This window comes from Mesoplodon densirostris, chromosome 5 (genome assembly GCF_025265405.1).
Source record: "Mesoplodon densirostris isolate mMesDen1 chromosome 5, mMesDen1 primary haplotype, whole genome shotgun sequence".
NCBI lineage: Eukaryota > Metazoa > Chordata > Mammalia > Artiodactyla > Ziphiidae > Mesoplodon > Mesoplodon densirostris.
The window spans coordinates 110784522-110806450 of NC_082665.1; the positions used below are offsets into that span (position 1 = coordinate 110784522).

At 39.7% G+C, this 21929-nt stretch overlaps 1 protein-coding gene across 6 annotated transcripts in view; it reads left to right on the forward strand.

Moving 5' to 3' along the window:
• LPP (LIM domain containing preferred translocation partner in lipoma) overlaps positions 1–17030 on the forward strand; it is a 688691-nt gene extending 671661 nt beyond the window's left edge. For all 6 annotated transcript variants that reach the window (XM_060099284.1, XM_060099283.1, XM_060099282.1 and 3 more), the window contains 3 exons: positions 4524–4702; positions 10305–10425; positions 11934–17030. In XM_060099284.1, coding sequence (XP_059955267.1) covers positions 4524–4702; positions 10305–10425; positions 11934–12062 — 429 coding nt within the window. In that variant the 3' untranslated portion in view covers positions 12063–17030. The remainder of the gene's footprint in view (positions 1–4523; positions 4703–10304; positions 10426–11933) is intronic.
• The last annotated feature ends 4899 nt before the right edge of the window (positions 17031–21929 follow it).

The following is a 21929-nucleotide window of genomic DNA, read 5'->3' on the forward strand; positions in this document are numbered from 1 at the left end:
GTGATTTTATTTTTACTTTCACTTAAATTTTTGTTTTTAATCACAATTGTATTGCCATCATTTCAGAAAAGTTTATAAGCTGTGCCTTTTAGCAGTTAAATAATTTCTTGGTTTTTATGCTACTCTTAACATCTCTTGTTAACCACACTCTCAATGAAGTAACTGCTTAAAACATTTTCAAAGAATCTTTAAAAATCTTCAAACAGGGCCTAGGATTTTTAAAAAGCGTAAAATCTAGACTCTTCATTCAGCTTAATCTAGAAGGTGTTTCACACCTGGTTACTTGTTGCCTAATGTGTGTCATGGACCATGGAGGTCCTGGGCAAGGATGCTTACTGTTGTGGATGCTGTATTGCACTGCCCAGACGCCCTTCAGAACTGAGGCTCTCACTCCCCCACTGGCTGGGATTGTTGGCTGCTGATGGTTCACAGCTGAGTCCCTCTCTTCTTCCTTGCAAGCAGCCCGTATCCATTGGCTGGCAGATGTAGGGATATAAAAGCCCTACCCACTAGCTTCAAGGAAAGACAATTCTGCAGAGCCATCCTAACTCCAGAGTTCTCCGTGAAACCATCAGAAGCCTTTGTTATAACTGAATCATAGTTCAATTCCTCCCTCTATCCAGATGCTTCCTGTTCTCACCCACAGGCATGAGCTCAAAGCCACTCTTCAATAACTTCTTTAGTGCAAAACTCTGTTTCAGAATCTGATTCCTAGCAAACTCAACCTATGACTATAGCTCCAGACGGGGAGAGCAGGGTGCCACTGTTTGGTCACGGAGGTTGACATAAACCTTTAAATCAAGGACATTATAATATTCGGTGTCATAGAAGCATCATACAATCCTATGGGAGTGGAAGAAGTGACTTATTTTGCTTGGAGTATAGCAAAGGAAGAATTACGAAAGGTTTTGCAGAAGAGGTTAAGTTTGAGCTTAACTTTTAAGAATGAGTAGGTCTTCTCTAGACAAAGAAGGATGTGAGGTAGTCTGGGTTTGTAAAAGAACACAGCTTATTAAAGATGTGGCAGAGAGCTCAGTGTGGCAGCTGGAAGGTGGGCTCCACGGGTGGGGTCCCAGAAGAGATGGGTTCAGAGCCAGGCCGTGAAGCACTCTACTGATTTTGAAGGTTCTTATGCTGGAGTGTCCTCTTCCTTCCTAATTCCCGTCTGTCAAACTTGGCACCCCTGCTTCACATACAAGATGTAATTGGAGTAGATATACTTAGAGACACCCTGCTTCCACTTGTTTGCTTGAAGACTTGTTATTTCTTTTTCTATTTTCTTAAATACTATTTTATTTATTAACCGTTTCATTTTAACCTACTTTAGAAAAGCCTCATGTTTATATATAAAGAGTGTATCTTTTAGTCTGGCTTTAAAATAACCTTCTATAAAAAGACACAAAGATCTTTCTCTATCGTGCTTAAAATTCTACCACTAGCAATTTCTGGAATTCCAAGTGGTAAGGTAAAGTAAAGTTTAGATAGTCCAGATTTCTAACACATGAACCCTCATTTCAAGCCTTAGGTGAAGGGTTGTCCAGTTGTTTTTAGTATATCTCTAGTAATGGAAACATTGACCTTTACCTGTTTCTGTTAATACTGATATATCACGGAGTAACAAAATTGCAGAGTTGGAATTAATCATTGTTTTACAGGTGAGAAAACCAAGGTCTAGAGAGAAGAAATCATTTACCTAAGGTCATACAGTAGATGTTGACAAATCCAGAGGGACAATTCATATTCTTCATCAGGCAACTTTGTCTCTCTATGGCTACATAATGAATTCATCAGATACCTATCTGAATTATTGGGAGGCAGGAAACTGGGGTACCAACCCATCCTCTGCCCCTAATCATCTCCATGACTCAGGTCCCAGCTGTATCAGTCTTCCAGGTCTGTTTTCTCACCTGGGAAATCAGAGGCCTGGACTAGAGGAACTCCCAGAGCCCTCCTCCCAGACATTTTAAGAGTCTTTATCCTTTCTTTAGGAGCAGATATGCCTAAGGGTCCTAGTGGGCCAGTTGAAGACTGAAAGGAGAAGTAAAGAGAACTGGCTCAAGAAGATTCACATGTCCTCCTCAACCATTTGCTAGTCCAAGCTTCTAGTCAGATGCATTCTTGGAGCCTTTATTTTCTGATTTAGGGGCATTTTACAATAGTCTCACTTTAGGTATATTTTACACTGTTCTTCCTTTGTAGCAGAAATGTTCAGATTACCTGTTTTTTAAACATGGACCATAAAGTCTTTCCTTAGAAACTGACTCTACCTTATATGCTGCTGCTGGTTTTGAGTAAATGGGCTTGAATCTTGCAGCCAAGCCTCAATGCAAACAAAAATATTTTCTGGTCAAGCATTTTCTCGTTTGTTCAACTCCATTACAGGGTTGGCTTTAAAAAAAAGAAAAAAAAAGTTAAAACCCACAGAAGAGCAAAACACAAACCCTGGGAAGACAGTTTCCAGCCACATTAGCTCAGATCACCAGGGTAGAAAAGAACCAGGGCCTTCATTGTCGAGACCATCGTCATCTCCAGACTCTCATCTTATGTTCTTCTGCTATTTTAATTTCACCACTTCAAAATGGGGAGAAAATAGGTTAATAGTTTCCATGAGTTTAGACTGTGACCAGAGGCATACTAAGCAATTTCAGAACCTCCAGCAACCGCAACTTGGAGGAGAGTACGGTGATGGATTTGCTGTCCTCTGGATTCCAGAGTTAGGGGAATCAGGCCAGCACTGTGATGCCAAAGTGGGATGTAAACAATATTCCTTCTTTCATTCTTTTTGCACATATTCATCCTGAGTTTCTTTTTATCCCAGGTAGTATACTGGGTGAAGCATGGAACAGAGAAATACATTCTTAAGACATAGTCCCTGCCCTTAAAGAATTGCAGTATAGTAGAGGAAATAGACATATGTGCAAATAATTTCAATACAGTGAACACTGTAAGTGCTTTAAGCAACATGAATTAAGTGCTCAGGAAGGGGAGAGAAAGAAGCAATTTATTCCAACTGAAGGCATTGAGAAAGGCTTTACCAGGGAGATGCCTTCTGACACGTACCTTGAAAGGTCAAAATAGCAAATTGTGATTCCTTCTAGGCATTAGCCAATGCACAGAAATATGGAAGTTTCTCATAGGTTTGAACAAACGTGAGCAGTCTGAGACATCAGGGGAATCTGAGCCTAAAAAGGGAGTTTGCATGTCAGGTAAAGAACGAGCTGTTTTCACATTGTGGAGCCATCTAAGTTTGTCTAGCAAGAAAGCTGCTTGGTCACATCTGTGTTTTAGAAAGGAAACTGGAAGTCACTGTGAGGATGGGCAAGTGTTACAGGAAGAGAGATGGAAACAAGAAGCCAGTCAGGAACTGTTGCTGTAGTTGTCATCATCGCACTAGTTATCTACCTATAGGCACGCCTTGCCTCATGCCCATTTAAAGGTTCTAGTGGTAAGAGGGAAATTATTCCTTGATTTCCACATCCCTTCGAGTTCTGCATGTTTCTAATCAGATCCCCATCCCAGGTTTATTCTAAATCGTAAACTCATTGAGTCAATCCAGACTTCTCAGTTGGAATATAACATATTACATGTGAAACCTGGCTGTTGGTAAGAGAGCATGGTATTCTAGGCAAGGATGGGAAGTTAACAGCTAATTGTATCAATCTTTGTGAGTCCTGACTCAATAAATGGTATCCCTTTTAAAGGGGGGGGGGATTTATTTTTAAAGCTGAGCATATTTTTAAAGCCAAATAAATTGACTTTGTTAATTCATTTCGCAAAACTGGAACCCCTCTAGGTTCAACATTTCCATCAAGAGTTCACAACACTAAGCGTGGAGATGGTGTTTGAATCAAGGCTTTAAATGATCAAAAGCCTCATTGATTATGCTGAGCTCTGATTGGGTTTTGCAACCAGCATGCTCTCTACGGGTCGTCAGAAAGACCACTCTAAAATGTTAAGGTCCCTGGTGACCCCATGAGGATTTTGATGACTAATCAAGTTTTAGAAGTAATAGAGAAGTATTCTTCCAGTGGAGAACCCGGATTGTGTAGTTAAGGGGTCAAGAAACTATCACCATGGCCAAATCCAGCCTGCTTTTGTAAATAAAGTTTTATTGAAACACAGTCATGCCCATTTACTTACACACTGTCTATGGCTGCCTTCCTGCTACTACAGCAAAATTGAGTTGCTCTAACAAAGCTAGAAGTATTTACTACATGGGCCTTTACAGAAAAGTTTGCTATTACCCCTGCTGTATTGGAAAGGAACACGAGTAGAAGTCAGACAACATGAGTTCTAAATCCTAGATTTGCCACCCAGAACCTGCATGACCTTAGAAAAGCCACTTGATCCATCTGTGTTTCATTCTCTCTGTAATAAAGATATATACTCTGCCTTCCTCCAATACTGTGATAAGCACATGAGCCCCTGTGTTCTGTAACAGTGCTTGTCATGCTGTAAGTTACTACATAAATGGAGCTCTTCACGTCTTAGCCTAACGTTGGCATTTTTCTTTTCCTCCTCAGAATACCCTGGAGCAGTGCAGCGTGTGCTCCAAGCCCATCATGGAGCGGATTCTCCGAGCCACTGGGAAGGCCTATCATCCTCACTGCTTTACCTGCGTGATGTGCCACCGCAGCCTGGATGGGATCCCATTCACTGTGGACGCTGGCGGCCTCATCCACTGCATCGAAGACTTCCACAAGTAGGCAATCTACTCTCCCTCCTGCAGCCTAATTGTCCTCTTGGGGTCTATTCTTACTGCCTGTATCTGGGCTTCACACTCTTCTCTCTCCGAGCTATAGGATCTCCGGATTTGGTGGGACATTAAAAAGAGGTTATTTATCCCCTCTTCCAATGCAGGAATTGATATTAGGTGCTCCATGTGGTCCTCCAGCCTGGCCTCTGCTTCAAGACTTCCCTGGGGCTTATCCATCACATCTTTGTGTAGCTCTAATTATGAGGAAGTTGACTTAGCCACAGAACATGTGTACTGGAAAGAGGCAGGATCCTGGGGTAGCTCTCCCTGGCCTAAACATGAACAAGATATGTGACAGTGGAAAAATTGCCCAATTTCTCTGAGCTCTTCAGTTTGGTCATTAGACCAGACCCTGTCTTAAAGCTTCCCATCTTTGACAGCCTAGGGTTCTCTCTAGAGCTGACCTCTACGTCTTGGCCACTCTGCATATAGAAGGTTATGGGAGGGACTGGCACAGAGAACAGTTCAACCCCTCTTGCTAATGCAGCCTCTCACATATTTGGAGGCTATTTTATGCCATTATCAGCATATTCATACCCTCTGCTAAGCTCTTCCCCCACCCAGGTCTTCTCTTCCTCAGGATATTTTCTAATCTTTCAATGACGATTAAAAAGTGGAATCTTAAGGTCAAGACCACTTAACTGATGGGCCTGGAAAATTATGTCACCACTTCCTCACTTCTCTAATTTGTAGATCCCTCTTTATTATAGCTGGAGTTTTCATGAAAATTGTATAGCTTTGCATTTTGCTTATTCTTATTTGGCCAGTTTGTTGGTTGGTTAATTGGTTGATCGCATTTGTTGCATATTTCTAGGAACCATATGACAGCTATAGATGTGGTTTGTAAATGGCAGACACTGAGGTTTCTGGCTCGTGTTTGCTTCGCAGTGGCTTTAAGAACAGTCTGAGGATCTCAGAGAGATGAAGCTCATATGGCTCACCAGTTTGGGTATCTGTTCTATGGCCTCCAGATGTGCAGTCTTGTGGGTTAATTTTCACCGCTCTGTTGATTGTCAACAACTGGGAGGTACTTGCCACAAACAGTTTGGGGACCTGAGACTCATATTTTAAAAAAAGAATTTCCTGACCACTTTTCAAGTAGCAGGGAAAGTGAAAACCTCACCAAAAGATGTGAAGCTGAATAAATTAAAAACAAAAAACAAAAAAAAAACCCCAGAGGCAGGAATTCTCGACCTGAATTAGACAAGAAAGGGCTCACTTTGAAAGGGCAGTCGCAGCATAAATTGTACTTCACGTTATTGATATTTTTAGCTTCTAATTACACATGAAAAAAAAAACCTGCCTCTATTTAAGGGAAGTGAAAAGATACCATTGGGGAAGGTATTTCTGTCACTGTTTCTCTCCTTTCTTAGACTTACCCAAATCCAAGAAAGACTGATAGATATAATCAGAGCACAGAGTTTCTGTTGCTGAAAAAGACTGATATGTTACACCCCTCAATTAAAACAGGAAATCAATTCTGACAAATGTAAGTTTATATCTATGCCATTTATCTTTCATTTCTAGGAGTGGGGAGCATAATTAGAGACTTGTGACTGGTGACATGTGTGTGGGTCTGAACACTCCAGGAAGGCAGACTGGAGCAGCTGAAAGGGGAAAAGAATCTGAAACCCCCAATGCTCTCCATCACCGCTAATTCAGTGGCCAGTTAAAATACAAATTATTAAAAATAATGTTGTCTGCCTGATTGGCAGGTATGCAGGGGGATAAGCTTTTTGATCTTTTCCCCATTTCCCAAGGAAGAATAAAAGATACATTTTACAGAACTCCGTTTCTGAGTCTTGAAAGGACTGGAATAAAAAGCAGCTACAAGTCCAACCCATTAGCCATGTCTTAGCCATGGACATCGCATGGCTAAGAAGAGTGGACTGCAGAGAGGGGAACGTAGCTGCCTTCTGCAGATTCTTGGTCATTCTGAACAGATCTCCCATTTGTGAGCATTTGGGAGATGTATTTCAATTCTGTTCAACCACATCTATGAAGAGCCCTCTATGAGCCAATTACCGTGCTTAGTGCTAAAGGAGAGAAATTGCATAGGTAGAAATACGTAGAGAGAAGCCCCTGTCTGCAAGGAGCTTGCCAGGAGGAAGGGAGAGAATAAGTGCAGATTCTGTGTGATACCAGGCAGAAAAGACTGTAAAGGTGACGACGTGAGGCACAGGCAAGGGCTTGAGCTGTCAGAGCCAGAAGATATTACTCGGCCCTGGGATCTGAGTAGGCTTCTGGAAGTAGAGTGTTTTAAATGGGAAATAGAATTCTTGGCAGAAGGGACAACTCAGGCACTAACAAAGGGCCCAGAGTGAAGAAAGGCTCTCTGCTTTCAAGAAAGATCCGCTTGGCTCAAACTAGAACAGCCTGCGAATAGAAGCTATGGTGAGATGCAGGAGGCCCAGGAGAAGGAATTTATCTCTCCTGCTTAGAAACCCGTCCTTTAAACTGGTGCTTCCCAAACTTCAGTGGGCTTACAAGTCACCTAGCGGTCTTGTTAGACTGCAGATTTTAGTTCAGGAGGTCTGGGGTGGGAGTGCCTAAGATTCTGCCTTTCTGACAAGGTCCCAGGTGGTCTTGGACTGCACTCTGAGTAACAAGCTTCTGAAATGCTATTTTTAAAGCCTTGCTTATGGGCCATCCCCTCCATAACTGCCATCAGCTAGGGTTGGCCCAAATCCTCCATCCTATTAGGCAGAAACTCTTCCCCATATGTCATTTCAGATGACTGCTCAAACTGGTTCCCTGGCAGACTGTCTGTATCGCACCCTCACCCCCAAAACACACACACACACACACACACACACACACACACAGACTTACTTTCCCATTTCACCTAAATGGCCATCTTTCAAGGCCCAACTCAATTATCATCTGCTCTAATAATCCTCCTCTGATCTCAAACGCTCCCTAAACCCATGTTTGAATTTATATCTCCTTCTCTATGTTTTATAGTTTTGTAAATTCACTATAGGTAGCACTTTACATAGCCTGATTAGTAATAAAGAATGCACACACACACACACACACACACAGGCACACACGCTATTTTATAGTAACCCCCTTAAATCATTTTTGCAATTTGGTAGGATATGTATATATGTTAATAGAACAAATGCAGAAATACGTAGAACTCCCTCACCAGTGTGATTGCTGGAGTTTGAGTTTATTTCTGTATTCCCAGTGCCAGGACAGTGAGCTCAGAAAAGCAGATTTATTTAACTGACCCTTTCACTGTGTTGAGTCTTTATTCCACTATCTGTGCTTTCTTATCAGGCATGTTACATGCATCCATTTATTTGTTTACTCAGCATCCATTTGTGGATTGCCAGAAATGTGCCAGGACCCCATGATTAAGATCATCCCTCTCTGAGCTTTGGCTCCCATGGCTGTAAAGCAGAAATGATAAAAGTATTTCTTAATAATGTTTGCTATCAGTAAAAAATAAGGCTAAGTGTATAGAGTGCTTAACAAGGCTTGGCACAATAATAAGCACACAATTTTAACCATCAGAAATGTTTTTATCAAATTAATTTTATTACTATTGTCTGCTTAGTGAGCTGAGCCTTGAAATAGACCACCTGGGATTTTTAACAATCCTCAAAATGCCGGCCAAGGAACACAGTGGGGACGGTGGAAACCACTTCCTGTCTCTTCACTTTGCCTTTTCCCATCATAGAAATGAGGCCAATTGGTAAGAAGAAATCATTACTCAGCAAGAATACAGCCTGTGCCTTTCCAAAGAGGAACCTCGAGATTGAACATAAAGGCCTAAGCAACATCTTTTTATGCGAAATGTGGCAAATACTTCATTCCATTAGATATTGCCTGACTTTCTACCTTCTGCACCAGTCACACTAGTTATTTCTAGAAACTCAGAAATAGAGCAAATCCTGTCCTTTGGAAGCTCACAGTTTTGAGGTCTCCAAAGATACGCAGATAATTACTGCTAAAATAGGCAATTTCAGTGAAAAATATTTTATCCTCAAGGAGTTAGTAATCCTACTTGGGGACATTGGAGAAGACTCACAGATAAAGTGATAGGCAAGGCACACTTCTGACCTCACAGAGTTTACAGTCCCAGTGGGTTTGGGGAAGGAAATTTTGCAGCTGATTCCAGAAGGCTGCTTATTTCACTACTGATGACCCAGATTCAAAAATAATCAAGTAGTCCAAAGCAATTTTTTTTGCCACTGAGTATGAACTTCTTGCATAAAATACCAATTATAACAACTCTAATTACTGCCGCAATTGTACCATGATCCTTTAAATTTTTCTTTCATAGCAATCAATTGATCTGCTGCTTAATTCATATTTATTTAGATTGCAGCCATACAGATGCCTTTTGGGTGCTGCCAGGAAAATTAATATGTACATTTAGAGTATAATGTATGTAAAGATGCTTTGACAACCATAAAGTGCTCTGCAAAGAGTTAGATTACTATCATTATTTCTTTTTAAGTCTCTCTACAAATAGATAAATTTTAACATCATTAATCTTAAAACCATTACTGAGCTGCTCAGTCAAGCTGAGCTGCTCAGTCTTTCTTTTTTAATCTTTTCAGTTCTTATCCATGTCCGTTTCAAATCACGTCTCATTTCACACCTTCATAAATACCACACCTAATTTCCAGAAGATACAGATGGGTGCACAGCCTATATTTGCAGCCTATTAATCTGTTATGAGAAAAAAAAATGTTATGGCCATTGGTCATATTAAGGAATATTAAGAGATTAGGAAATATTAAAATTCCTCACCAAGAGTTAACCTCAAAAACATATGTATATGTGTGTGTATGTATATGTGTGTGTGTGTGTGTGTGTGTGTGTTGGGTGGTGTATTCATATACACATACCCTTTGGAAGTTCTAAAATCCTTTGAAGAATAGAGAACTGGACAGCTTTATAATTTTTTTCTTTTTAAACAAAAGTTTAACACAACCAAGATATAAGAAGTGCAGATTTGGCCATAGGAAGTTTGGTATAAAGAGTATTTAAACTCGCTAACCTCTGCTGCTTTGAAAAGATACGTATTTGAGGTTTCTTGTGTTCATTCCTAGAATTCAAGACACATTTCAAAGAAGAGGCTTAATAATTGGGAATGAGGCAGAGTTACCAACCTCAGGATACTTGGGTAGGGCCTGGGGAGCACATACAAAAGTCTAGAAGCAGAAGTCAGAAACAAGTAGGGGCCTCCTTGCCTCTCTGGCTGACCTGCCCAAGCCTAGGGTTTGTGTTTGCGATCTATCCACAGGTGAATCCCACGCCACGGTAGCTCTTCATGCAGAAGCAGGTCACACACTCACTCCCCTATTTCACCAAATATCATGGTATTTATCATCTAGAAGGACCTCAACAGTCACCAAGTGTGGGTCTCTTATTTTAAGCTGAGGAAGCCGACTCAAGGAAAGTGACTTGCTCAAGGTCACACAAGACAGCAGACCAGGTGTCCTGGCTCTTTTCTTTTCACCTCCAAGTCTCATCTTTTTTGCCAATGTCTATGCTCAGTATCTAACCAGAACTATCTCTCCATTTTCAGGAAGTTTGCCCCCCGCTGTTCTGTGTGCAAGGAGCCTATCATGCCAGCCCCCGGCCAGGAAGAGACTGTCCGGATTGTGGCTCTGGATCGTGATTTCCATGTTCACTGCTACCGGTGTGAGGTCTGTGGTCAGCGCCCCCTCACCCTGCCAGGCCCACTAGAGCCGAATTTTCATAAATATAGCAATTATTAAATCTGGGGGAGCCCCTAGTGTCTGTGTTCACGGGACTTGTGTTTTACAAGAGGCCTGTAATCCAGGCTTGAAGTAACAAGGGAAGCCTCTTGCCCGAGGGCCATGTCTTCCTTTATACAGCAAAGGGCAGCAAGTCTTTCTCCTCTAATCTGGGTATGAAAAGGTATAAAAACATTCAGAGAATGATTTTAAAACATTTTCTTATCCTCATCCTATGACTTACCCAGATCCCCTCTTTTTTTATTCTATTTATTTATTTTTTTTTATTTTTTGCGGTACGTGGGCCTCTCACTGTTGTGGCCTCTCCCGTTGCGGAGCACAGGCTCCGGATGCGCAGGCTCAGTGGCCATGGCTCATGGGCCCAGCTGTTCCGCGGCATGTGGGATCTTCCTGGACTGGAACACGAGCCCGTGTCCCCTGCATCAGCAGGCGGACTCTCAACCACTGCGCCACCAGGGAAGCCCAGAGCCCCTCTTTGAAAGCACTTTTCTTGTTTTCTACCAGCTCTTCTGAGTGCAGCAGTTAGCATTAGCTGTCTGCGAGAGATAGTATGAACTTCTTTATTACCACATCCTCATGAGATTGACTCTTCTAGTCCCAAGAGGAGATTTTCCCAAGACGCAGGCTGGTGGGGTTGGCAGTGTGGCCCCTGCTCTCCAGGACTGCAGTCATTCCATTCACCGCCTGAGCTGTAACGACCACCTGTTTCATGCAGTGTGCTTTGTTTGGCCCTACATGCCTCTCTCTGACCTTCACATGAGCAAAGAGAATAAAAGACTTCCAGCTTTTACACTAGGTTTTATGACTAGAGAGAAACAGTGTCCTCTCCTCTGTGCTGTATCCTTTAGGAAGTACAGCAGGTCATTTCCCTCCACCCCCTGCCCCCAAACCTTAAGACTTTATTTTCTTTCTAAAGTTGGAATAAGTAAGTAGAGCCCGTTGGTGACCCTTCTGCTTAGCAGGAGTCACTCTACAACTTAGCTTCTGCCCTGGAATTACCAGGAGATTCTGTCCCTGCACCTGTATATTACTTTTGAGAGATCTTTAAATGAATGATAATTGGCAAAGATGAATTAATGATTTGGGATCTATTCTTGTTTTATTTTCTCTTGTGCTTGTTCTTGTTGTTTGGGTGAGGGGAGCAAAACTACTACTTGGGAGCCTAGACCCTCAGGTTCTTCCTTTCCTGTACCTTTATTTCCCATTAAGTGATCTCAGGAGGGTCATTTCACCCTGTTCATATTGATGTCCCCAGTCTCTACTTAAGCTTAATGCAGGACATACCATGTTATATCCTGCAGAAGGATTTGAAGGGGTTGGTGGTGTATGAAGAGGAAAGGTAGTAGTTGGCCTCATTATGGAAGCCTTGAATGGAAAGCAAAGGAATTTGTTTCCATTTTCACTGATATCCTTTCCATCTGTCTTCCTTCTTCCAGGATTGTGGTGGTCTCCTGTCTGAAGGAGATAACCAAGGCTGCTACCCTTTGGATGGACACATCCTCTGCAAGACCTGCAACTCTGCCCGCATCAGGGTGTTGACCGCCAAGGCTAGCACTGACCTTTAAATCCAGTCACCTATTTAGCAGTTAGTTGGTGGCTCTGAGAAGGATGAAACACAAGAAAAATATAAGAAGAGAAATAGGAAAAGAGAGGAAAGGCAATCAAGCTATGGGATGGTCTCTACTTCATCCACTATTAACCTTTCTTTAGAAACACATAGAGTATGAGATTTTTTAAAGTTCTTACCAAATACACATTTCACATTTAATCATGTAGGACCTTGATGGGCCTTTGTTCCCAAGGACTTGCACATTTTTGCACGGATTATGCTCCATCCCATTCACTTCTGCATTCCTTTAACTTTTAATCCCTATGTTTGTCTCACTTTTCATCTGGTTGAATGGCTTTTTTTAGTGTGGTATTTGCTGTCACACAGCTTTTCCTGGGTGAGTTTGCCAACTCACAGGTGCTTTTAGGCTTGAAGGCTCCATCGTATCACTTCCACATTGCCAGTAAGCATAAAAGATAGCCATTCTTTTTCTGTGTATTGAAAAATAGATCTTTCTGTTGCTCTAAACTAGTCGTGTCCCTTGGGGAAAAAACATGCACAATTATATGTCAGGCTATAAAGAATTTAAGCTGTAAATTACATAGGTTAAAAGAAGCTCACATTGAATTTGCAGCCATCCTAATTCAAAATCTATAATGACCAGTGTTTGGGGCTCATTTGAAAACAGATACTGGTGAGAGAGAACCAAACTTCAATATTTTTCTAAAGAAATTACAGATAGGGTATGCTGGATAAAGCATTTTGGGGTTATATTTGAAAAACTCATTATTACCCCAAAATATTATCTTAAGATTTTCCTTTTCCATGCTACCTGGACATAATAATATGGACAAACTTGGTTTTCTCTAGAATATAACATTTCCAATACTGTTTCGCTTTTCATGTCAGAAATATTGCCATTTTTTTAAAATATCCAAACACAGGTACCAAAATTGACTTTTTCTCTAGAGGAAAATAGCTATAAAGAGCAGTTTAAATTTTTTTTTTTCCAGGCCCAGGTCCCTTTTGCCTGACAGTTGCAAATCAGGGCACATAAAATTGTGTTCGTTTTGTGTAGTTTACTTTAAAAAGACAGGAAAGCTTGAAAAGATTGTGAAACCACAGTCTCATTATTCTTATAATCCTTCTGCAACTCAAATTACATACTGCAGAAGACATTTTCATATCATCGATGTGACATTTACACCACACTTACAAAGACAATCACTGAAAAAAAATTGCCTTTTTGAGCTAAAAATATGCAGAGTCTCTGCCTAGAATCTTTATTCAAACTCTTATTGGGCAGTGAAATGCTTGCTTGCCAGCTCCAGGACCGCATATACTTTATTACGTTTTAACATGTTTCTTTTAAGGAAGGGCACTTCTCTTAGTAGCAGGTTACTGTTTTGTAAACTAATTAAGTATCTTGGATTAAGATTAGTTAAAACTTTCTTCAAATTTTTCACAAGTATATACTTTTAAATTATGAAGTATTTTAAATATACACAAAAGTATAAATAATAATATAATGAATCTCTGTGCCACCCAGTTTAAGAAATCAAATATAACAAATATAGCTACATTCCCCTGTATACCCTTCCCTGATTCCACAGATATTTTTCATGATTAGAAAGTGATAAAGTTTTCTAGTCTGAGTTTTGTTTCTAATTTTTAATTTTAACTCTCAGAAATGAAAAATTGTGCGTGTTTTGAATTGCAACCCAGGCCTCAAGAGTCCCAATTAAATTTATTTTACTTTAGTAGGGATAATCGTAAAGGTGGTTGATTTTTTTTTTTTTTCTGTAAGAAATTCTTCAGCTTATAGCTCTTCTGAGTTAATCTGTGGCTTATTTGCTTTGGTCACCAAACGGTTTTGTTTTAGAACCACCACAGTTACAGCTTTTCAAAGGGTCCTTTGACCACTGTCCTTTCCTTACCTTGCTGCCCTTATCCTTGACCTCACATTTCTCATAATGTGAAATACAAGGGGTCCACTTCGGGCAGCATGTGAATTTTAGGATACAATGGCACCTGTATCTCTGAATTTCTGTCTTCCAAATGAAAGGCCAGACCATGCGGATGATCTCAAAGAATACTGACTATTAGACAATTGAGGTGATAATGATAATATAATCTGCTTGAATTGTTTCAGTAACTTGTTTTCTATGAAATACTTGGGGGAAAATTGTCTTTTGGTCAAAAGCAAAGAGCCCAGTTTATTGAGAGAGAGATTTTATCTCTTGAAGTGCAGTCCTATTAGTATGAATTAGATTTTATCTCTTGGAGTGCAGTCCTATTAGTATGAATTTTGCCAAAGGAGGGAGAATTTATGAAATATTTATACTATAAAAATGCAATAACATTCTACTTGTTTGTTACATTTAAGTCCTTATGTAACTGAATGTTTACATGCCAAAAAAAAAGAGAGAGTTATAAAAAAATGCTTTCACAGACCCCTCACTGTGGCATTGCCAGAATACTGCTTACTTACAATCTTTACAGTGCATTTTTATCACATAACCTCAGAGTATCTTTACCAAAGATTTTTAAAGTAAATCTCTTTTTAATATAGACTTATCATACTTTTATAATAATGAATGTGCACACCTACATATATAGGTATTTAGATTTAGATTTTTTTTCTTTCACAAGGTATAATAAGGAAAGGATCCTAAAATATTTTATTTCAGGATTTCTTAAATATATGATTTATATTGCTTTCTTATCTTCTATTAATCATTTGGTGTCAGCAATGCCAAATCACATTTTACTGTTTTAGCTACATGAAATTTTGCCTCTAACAGAGATATAAAGACCTAATACCTTAAGGATTATCATTCTACTGTCTTTTGATATATTGTCTTGATTGTTAATCATTTAAATACATAAATAATAGAAAAGAATCATAGAGTCTATAAGAGAAAGTTTGTAAAAATATACTAAAAATATACTGGCTTTAAAAAAAATTGTCAAGAACACAAATATTTGGTAATTTTATGTAACATGAGAGACATGGAAAAGGAAAAAGAAACCCACTGTGTCTTGGGCTCTGCAGACCGTTTCACAGTTAGATTTCTCCATTGCCTGGATCTCCAGCTCATGGCGACTCAGTGTGGAGGCTCATCTGCAAACAAATCGGCCTTTAAAACTCAAAAATAAGTCATGTGTCCCAGCAAAGTGCATCAAGACTTTGAGATCCTGAACATCTCTGCAGCTCAAAGATGTGGGTTCTTTTTTCTTTCATTAACCAATAGTTTCTGTAAGAGCAACTTCTCTGATCAAAATTACTACATTGAGTGTATGCTGATTAATACAGTGGAGATATCAGCAGTATAATTGTTTTCTCACTGTGAAAGATTCTGCAGAGATGTTTGTGATGATGTTTCAAGCATATAAAACTCTCAAGTGTTTTATATTTGGGTCCCAGGGGGAAAAAAAGAGCATTTTACCATGGGGCTATAATAGAGGGTTTATGGAATATAGACAGGACTCTGAAAACACAACTTCCAACAGTTTTCCTAGTTAGTAAAAATCCTATTAATGTGAACCAGCCAGGAGTAACAGTGTTATTTCTATTTGATATGGTTTGGGCTTCTCTTGTCAAATCTGTTGTCAGCTGCCCCTTGATCCCTCCATTATCAAGTTTTGCAGGGTGTTGGGGAAGTTATGGCAGCTGCCAGGGAGATCAGGGAAACACTGATATAACCTCACAGCCTCTCACCATTCCTCTTGGCTTGGAAAGGCTTTTTTTCCATATACATTTCTAGAAATATTGCTATTCTACCTTAGTATTTCACATTTGTAGTTTAAACAAGCGATTGTCCATCTGTTGCCTAGAGCTACAGTACATGTGTGTTATGAATGAAATATGACAGCATGTTCCATACCATGCTTTAGCCATCTGTAGGAAACCAGGAGGCTGGAAAAGATATACCTCTGCAAAATGTGCCTCAAGTTCATTTCCTGAGATCGCTCTTTTGGTGCACTTTCATGGGAGACAATCAGAGAGCAACATGTATTTGTGCCTTATTTTTAAAGAATCTTTACACTACTATGAATGCTCCATTGAAGAGTCTGTCACTTAAATAACCATCCCCAAATCTCCAAGATATACTCATCACAAAGTCAAAATCCAGAGAAATCTGAACTCTTCATCTTAATGTATTCTAACAGTATTTCTGTTCTCGCCATCTCTTAGAAGTACCTTACGGATTCCTCAATTAGGTAAATATTCTTATGCCACAAGGTGATGTCTTGGGTGTTGTTAGTGACTTAGCGGTCTTACTCTCATTTTAGTTAGATAAGGAAGACAGACTTCCACTTGAGCCTTTAACATCTATTCGGCATGTCCACTTTTTTTTTAATTGCCACAATTTTTTTGTTTGTTGTTGTTTTTTTTTAATTTAATAGTGTACAGAACAAGTTGAGGATCTTGGTTCTGAGTCATTATTATGGTGCAATCATGAACATTTCAGGTCAAGTTATTTCCTTGATGGATAACTTTTCTCATGAAGCTGTTGTTTAGTTCACTTATTATTTCAACCTTTAAAAAGTGATCTCATTAAAGCTGTGTGGCGTGGTGAGAGTTCTTCCTCTCTCTCTCTCTCCCCCCACCCCTTGTCTCCCTACTTATTCCTTCCCATTCCTACTCATTAATGTTATCGTGCTTGGACTTTTCATAAATAAGTTAAATCAATGCATTACAATCCATATGGAATTATGATCATATTAAAGGAAGAATTGTACCGCAAAATATATGTGTCATTCATCAATTCTTTCTTTAAAAGTGCCTATTTTTCCAGATTGTGTTTATTCATAAAGTGAGGTGAGTTAATAGAGTCTTTCAGTTTTATTTTAATGAGTTTTCATCAGGGACTCAGATCACAGAGTTCTTGGCAAATTCCTTTATGACTGGCCTACTTTTCTCAGCTATAGGCAAAGTGATCTTTCTAAGATTAGGTTGAAATATTTTTTTAATCCAAAGCATTTTTTTTTTTTTTTTTTTTTTTTTTTTTTTTTCTTTTCTTTTTGCGGTATGTGGGCCTCTCACTGTTGTGGCCTCTCCCGTTGCGGAGCACAGGCTCCGGATGCGCAGGCCCAGCGGCCATGGCTCACGGGCCCAGCCGCTCCGCGGCATATGGGATCCTCCCAGACCGGGGCACGAACCCGTATCCCCTGCATCGGCAGGCGGACTCTTAACCACTTGCGCCACCAGGGAGGCCCAATCCAAAGCATTTTGACCAACAAAACAATCATATTTTTAAGTGGTGGCATGTTATTTTAGATCAATGAAACTTGAGAGCTTTCCTTATGGCAGGGGAAAGCTATTATCCTTCTGGAATTTTTACACGTATCAGCATTTTTCCCATGACAATAATATTAAACCCTAATACTTGAATCACAGTATTTTGCAGGGAGTAGGTCAGCAACAGAGTTTTTCCTGAAGCACAGATTACAGACCTGTAGTCTGTTTATAAAAAGCAACCAGAGAAGAACAATCTGGGTCTTTCGGTAAAACATTGTCTTAAAATGAGTCTGAGATTCTTTTGAACTCTGGCTAATACTGATCAAAACATGCCTTCCGTGTCCATTTTTTATAAATTTGTTTAGAAAAAGCTTATAATTCTAGGACTGTATTTCTATTTTTGGTTTCTGCCCTTCTGTTTTATACAAGTTGATCTTTATTTTCCTTTTTATATAGAGGGTCACATATGAGGAAAGTAGAAGCATAACTAACACATACATAATTCAATACACAAATGTATTAGCTGAGAATTAATGATAGTCTCAGTGAATGTGTTGTTTTGATAAACAGACAGAGGATTTTTGGGGGTTTTGTTTGTTTGTTTGGTTGGTTTTTTTTTTTACCTGTCTCCAAGAAGAGAGGGCTTTGGCGGGGAAGGAGGAATTTGAGAAAAGGGGCAGGTCACAATTTAAACAATAAGATTCTTGTACAGTGTAACTCAGAATTTTCATAAGGGTTTTAAGGATTGGCAATTGTAGTTTTTTAAACAAGTAAAATATTTATATTTCCAAGTTTATGAGGCGTTTAAAAATCACTATGGCTAACCATGTATTTTTCCCTTGTCAGGAGAGAATTAAAATGTGAGCTGCTTCTCAGCCCCATGGCATGGCCATAACTACACAAGACTTTTATAATACATGTCATTTCATCCCTCTGTGAGAGGGCCATAGCTCGTTCTCTTTGTGACAGATGGCAATGCATATTCTTACGTAGTCTTAGTTAAGCTGTACTACACCCTAAGCATCTCTGAAGGTTAGAGGTTTCTATTTTCACACATTCAGTATTTCATCCCTTCTGATGTACTTACTTGGTGAGCACAGTAAGCAGGCGTTGTTTTGGTCTGTGGGCCTCTTGTTCAAATCCAGTCATCCACGTCCTGTAAGGCCCTGCCTAAACAGCCATGCTAGAATTAATTTGTACTGCTTTTTTCCTTTTTAGTTACAAGCACAGAAAACTAACTTTAGCTTACTAAGTTCAAAGAAGAAGAAATATAAAATGGCATATTTTTCCTTCAATATAGAAAGACACTTACTCCTTTACCTCTTTTATTTTCCTGGACCCTGTGCAAAAAGTTGTAGACTCTATAATTTTGTTATCCAACATGCGTGTGGCTTATTTTGTGGGAAGTTGTGTGGAAGATGCATTTTATTAAACTCATTGACTTTTCTCCCGTGAAGTTACAAAAAAAAATTACTAAAATCTTCGCTCTTTATTCCTGATTGTTACTTAATTTACAGCAGTTTCTAACCACACTAATAAATATCTCTTATCCTAGCCCTTGTTATAGCACAGATTTTGTAGGATTCTACAAGCAAAATGTTATGTATACTAGAAAGATGAGGGAAACGGATAGCTAATTCTTTTGTAATACCTTAAGATGGTTACGTTAATCCTTCCCTACTGTGTGCTTGCTACTTTTTCCAGGATACTTATTCACTTATGGTCAAGAGAAAACATCATTCATCTAACTCTGTTAGACATTTACCTAATAGGCCCAAATAGAAGTCTTATTAAATGACCCACAAATGCAATCAACTTGGAACTGAACATAGCTTCTAAATTCAGTGTTCAACCCCAGGAATAGAATGATCTACCAAGACTGAGACAGGTGTCATTATGTCATCTTGTGTTCTACACCAGTGTAGAGGGCTATAGCTGACCCCAAGCCCCAGTGCTGTTCCTAGACAAATCATGCGTCCTTTAATGATCTGAATCTCCCGTTATTTTCCTGACAAGTCTCCATTTCACATCTTCTTAGAGCTGGCTAGTATGTAGTAGTATTCATGGCAGTCCCTTCTACCATTGGGGCAGCTTTTTTCTACAAAAGTTCTTCCGTGTTAAACAAAACTCTGGCTCTGGAGCTATGCACAAGGAGTCTAATGTCTAATGTCTAAATGGTTGCCTCTAGGTCAGATATCACTAACTCTTTCAACTTTTCCTCATTGATTGACATGGTGTCAAGTCCAATCACCCTCTTGCTTCTCCTTTGAACAGTTGGACCCAACAATATTTTCTAATTTTGTTTCAATCTACTTGGTGAAATGTGGCCAGCACTTTGGGTCAGGCTAGGTAAAAACACTTTCTTCAGGGTTGAAAGTAAGTGGAATTGGAATCATCCAAAGGAAACTGATATTCGATGTGGAAACTTTCCCCAAGGACTCAGACCTAGGAGAGTGAAAGCTTGATGAGGATAGATCTCCCATGTGTGCAAAACAGTCCTCTTACACTATGTCCTTTACTGTTTTTGTTGTTACCAAAAAGTCAAAAGAGGAAGTGAGCTAGTTAGCATATATGTCATCCATAAGACTCCCACTTCTTGGTCAATGTTCATAAATTCTCTTCAACCCTTTCCCTTTGTTCTTGTCTTCTCAAGAATAAGACATTTCTTGTCCATGTTCCCATACTGAATACACAAAAGGAGTCCTGGGCTCTTTACAGGTTCCACATAAATATTTCTGGCTGGTTGGGTTTTGAGATTTGCTTTCATTCTTCTGGGCTCAAATGTTAGTACCTATAGATGTTGCACTCTAGACCAAGTGAGCAGCTTCCCTACTTGATCAGTTAAGAACTACCCTTAGGAGTCCATGTTTTCTCTATACTTTTGTCTTTCTAACATCTTTACCCCTTACTCATCTTTTCAATGTAATAATCACTTTAAGAGAATCAGCCCCTAAGTAACTTTGATTGAAGCTAACTGCAGTAAAATCAAATAGGTTCAGTCTGCACTCCACAGGAAGGAATATAGCATCAGGAAAAGTAATTCTCCCCAGTGGTATCAGTAAGGCTTCATGGAAGAGTGAACTTTGTTAAGGAATCTTGGTTCATTGGCTTGATTTAGAAGTTTAGAGAAGAACATTGACGGCACCAGAAACAAAAGGAAAGCATAGGTTATGTTCAGAGAAGACCTGCTTTAAGTATCACAGATTCTGGAATGTCCTTCACAGGAGAAAATGCTTCCAGATATTCAAGGTCAGTGAGAGGGGAAAAGCATAGAGCAAGATTGATTGAATTTGCTTTTTCATCTCTATGTAAATGTAAGATGGGATAAGTTGTCAAATTATAATCCAACCCATACAGTATCAACAGGAATCTTTTTTGATAACATACAAAATGCACATTTGCATTGGCTCATAATTCTGTACTCCACTCTTGCACCAAACACCCCTATCTTTTGATCCCACAAGGCAATGAGCAGGACACCTCTATTTTCCTATTGCTTCTAGGTCCACAATTGGAAAGGACTCCACATTCATCTATTCCACTTGGTGTTAAAATTCCCTTATAGATTTCTTGCTAAGTGATAATCCAGACTCTGCTTAAGCATCACCTGCATCAAGGAGCTCATTACTTCTTAAGCTCTTCCATTTCCTCCATCATGCTTTGTTCCAAGCTCCCAGAAACAGCCTTCTGGGCTTAGGTGCTCCTTGGTGCCATACAAAATTAATCCTTAGTACATAATAAAATGTCGCTTCCTCCCTCTGTTTTCCTTCCAAATATATTTTGCTTTTGGCAACACATTACTTTACAAAAAATAAACTTGGATTTTTGTTTTAGCTGAAGATTATAAAAACCTTTAAACATCCTTAAAAATAGTCTGAAGGGTTTTCTGAGGGTTAGGCTTTAGAGTATGAGTTTGGGGTTGCTGTGTTTACTTTCTTATTCAAAAGACAAACTGTTCTGACCGTTGTTCTATAGCTTCATGCCTTCCACCAGTAACTAACACATGAAACCCTCTCCTGTTATTCATTCTGCTGATAATGACCTTAAAATGTTAGGAAATGTCAGCGTGTGATCTCCACTTCTAACAAGGAAAACGTCAAAAGCAGAAAATACTGGTTCTATTGAAATGCATCACCTCTGGCCAGTTGTCCTCTGTGAAAGGAAGGAGGTTACATTATGTCATGATTTTACATAGAAATTTATACATTCTTTCCATATTGTCCCGAGTTACTATTTAGTGTCAATACCATTCCTTGGTCTTTGGGAGGACAAGGCTTGCAGCCCTTCTATCCCAGCCTTAAATACCAGAGTCCTATCGGCAGAACCTGTCATCAGGCTCCTGGGCAGGACTTGGAGGTGGCTTTCTGAGCTCTGAAATAATAATTCCTAAGAGAGCTTACAAACTGCTTTCACACATAAAACAGCCCTGGGAGGAAGGTTATTAATAGCCCTATCCTAGAAGAGAAAGCTGAGGCTCAGAATTGTTAAGTGACTTGCCAAAAGCGATAGAGCTGGTAAGTGGTAGATTTGGGGACATACCCAGGTCTTGCAAGTCCAGTGCTCTCTCCAGTGGCCGCTCTCAGGGCACAAAATACCTCAGAGCACGCTGTATGCTTCTCACAGACCACCGTGCCCCCT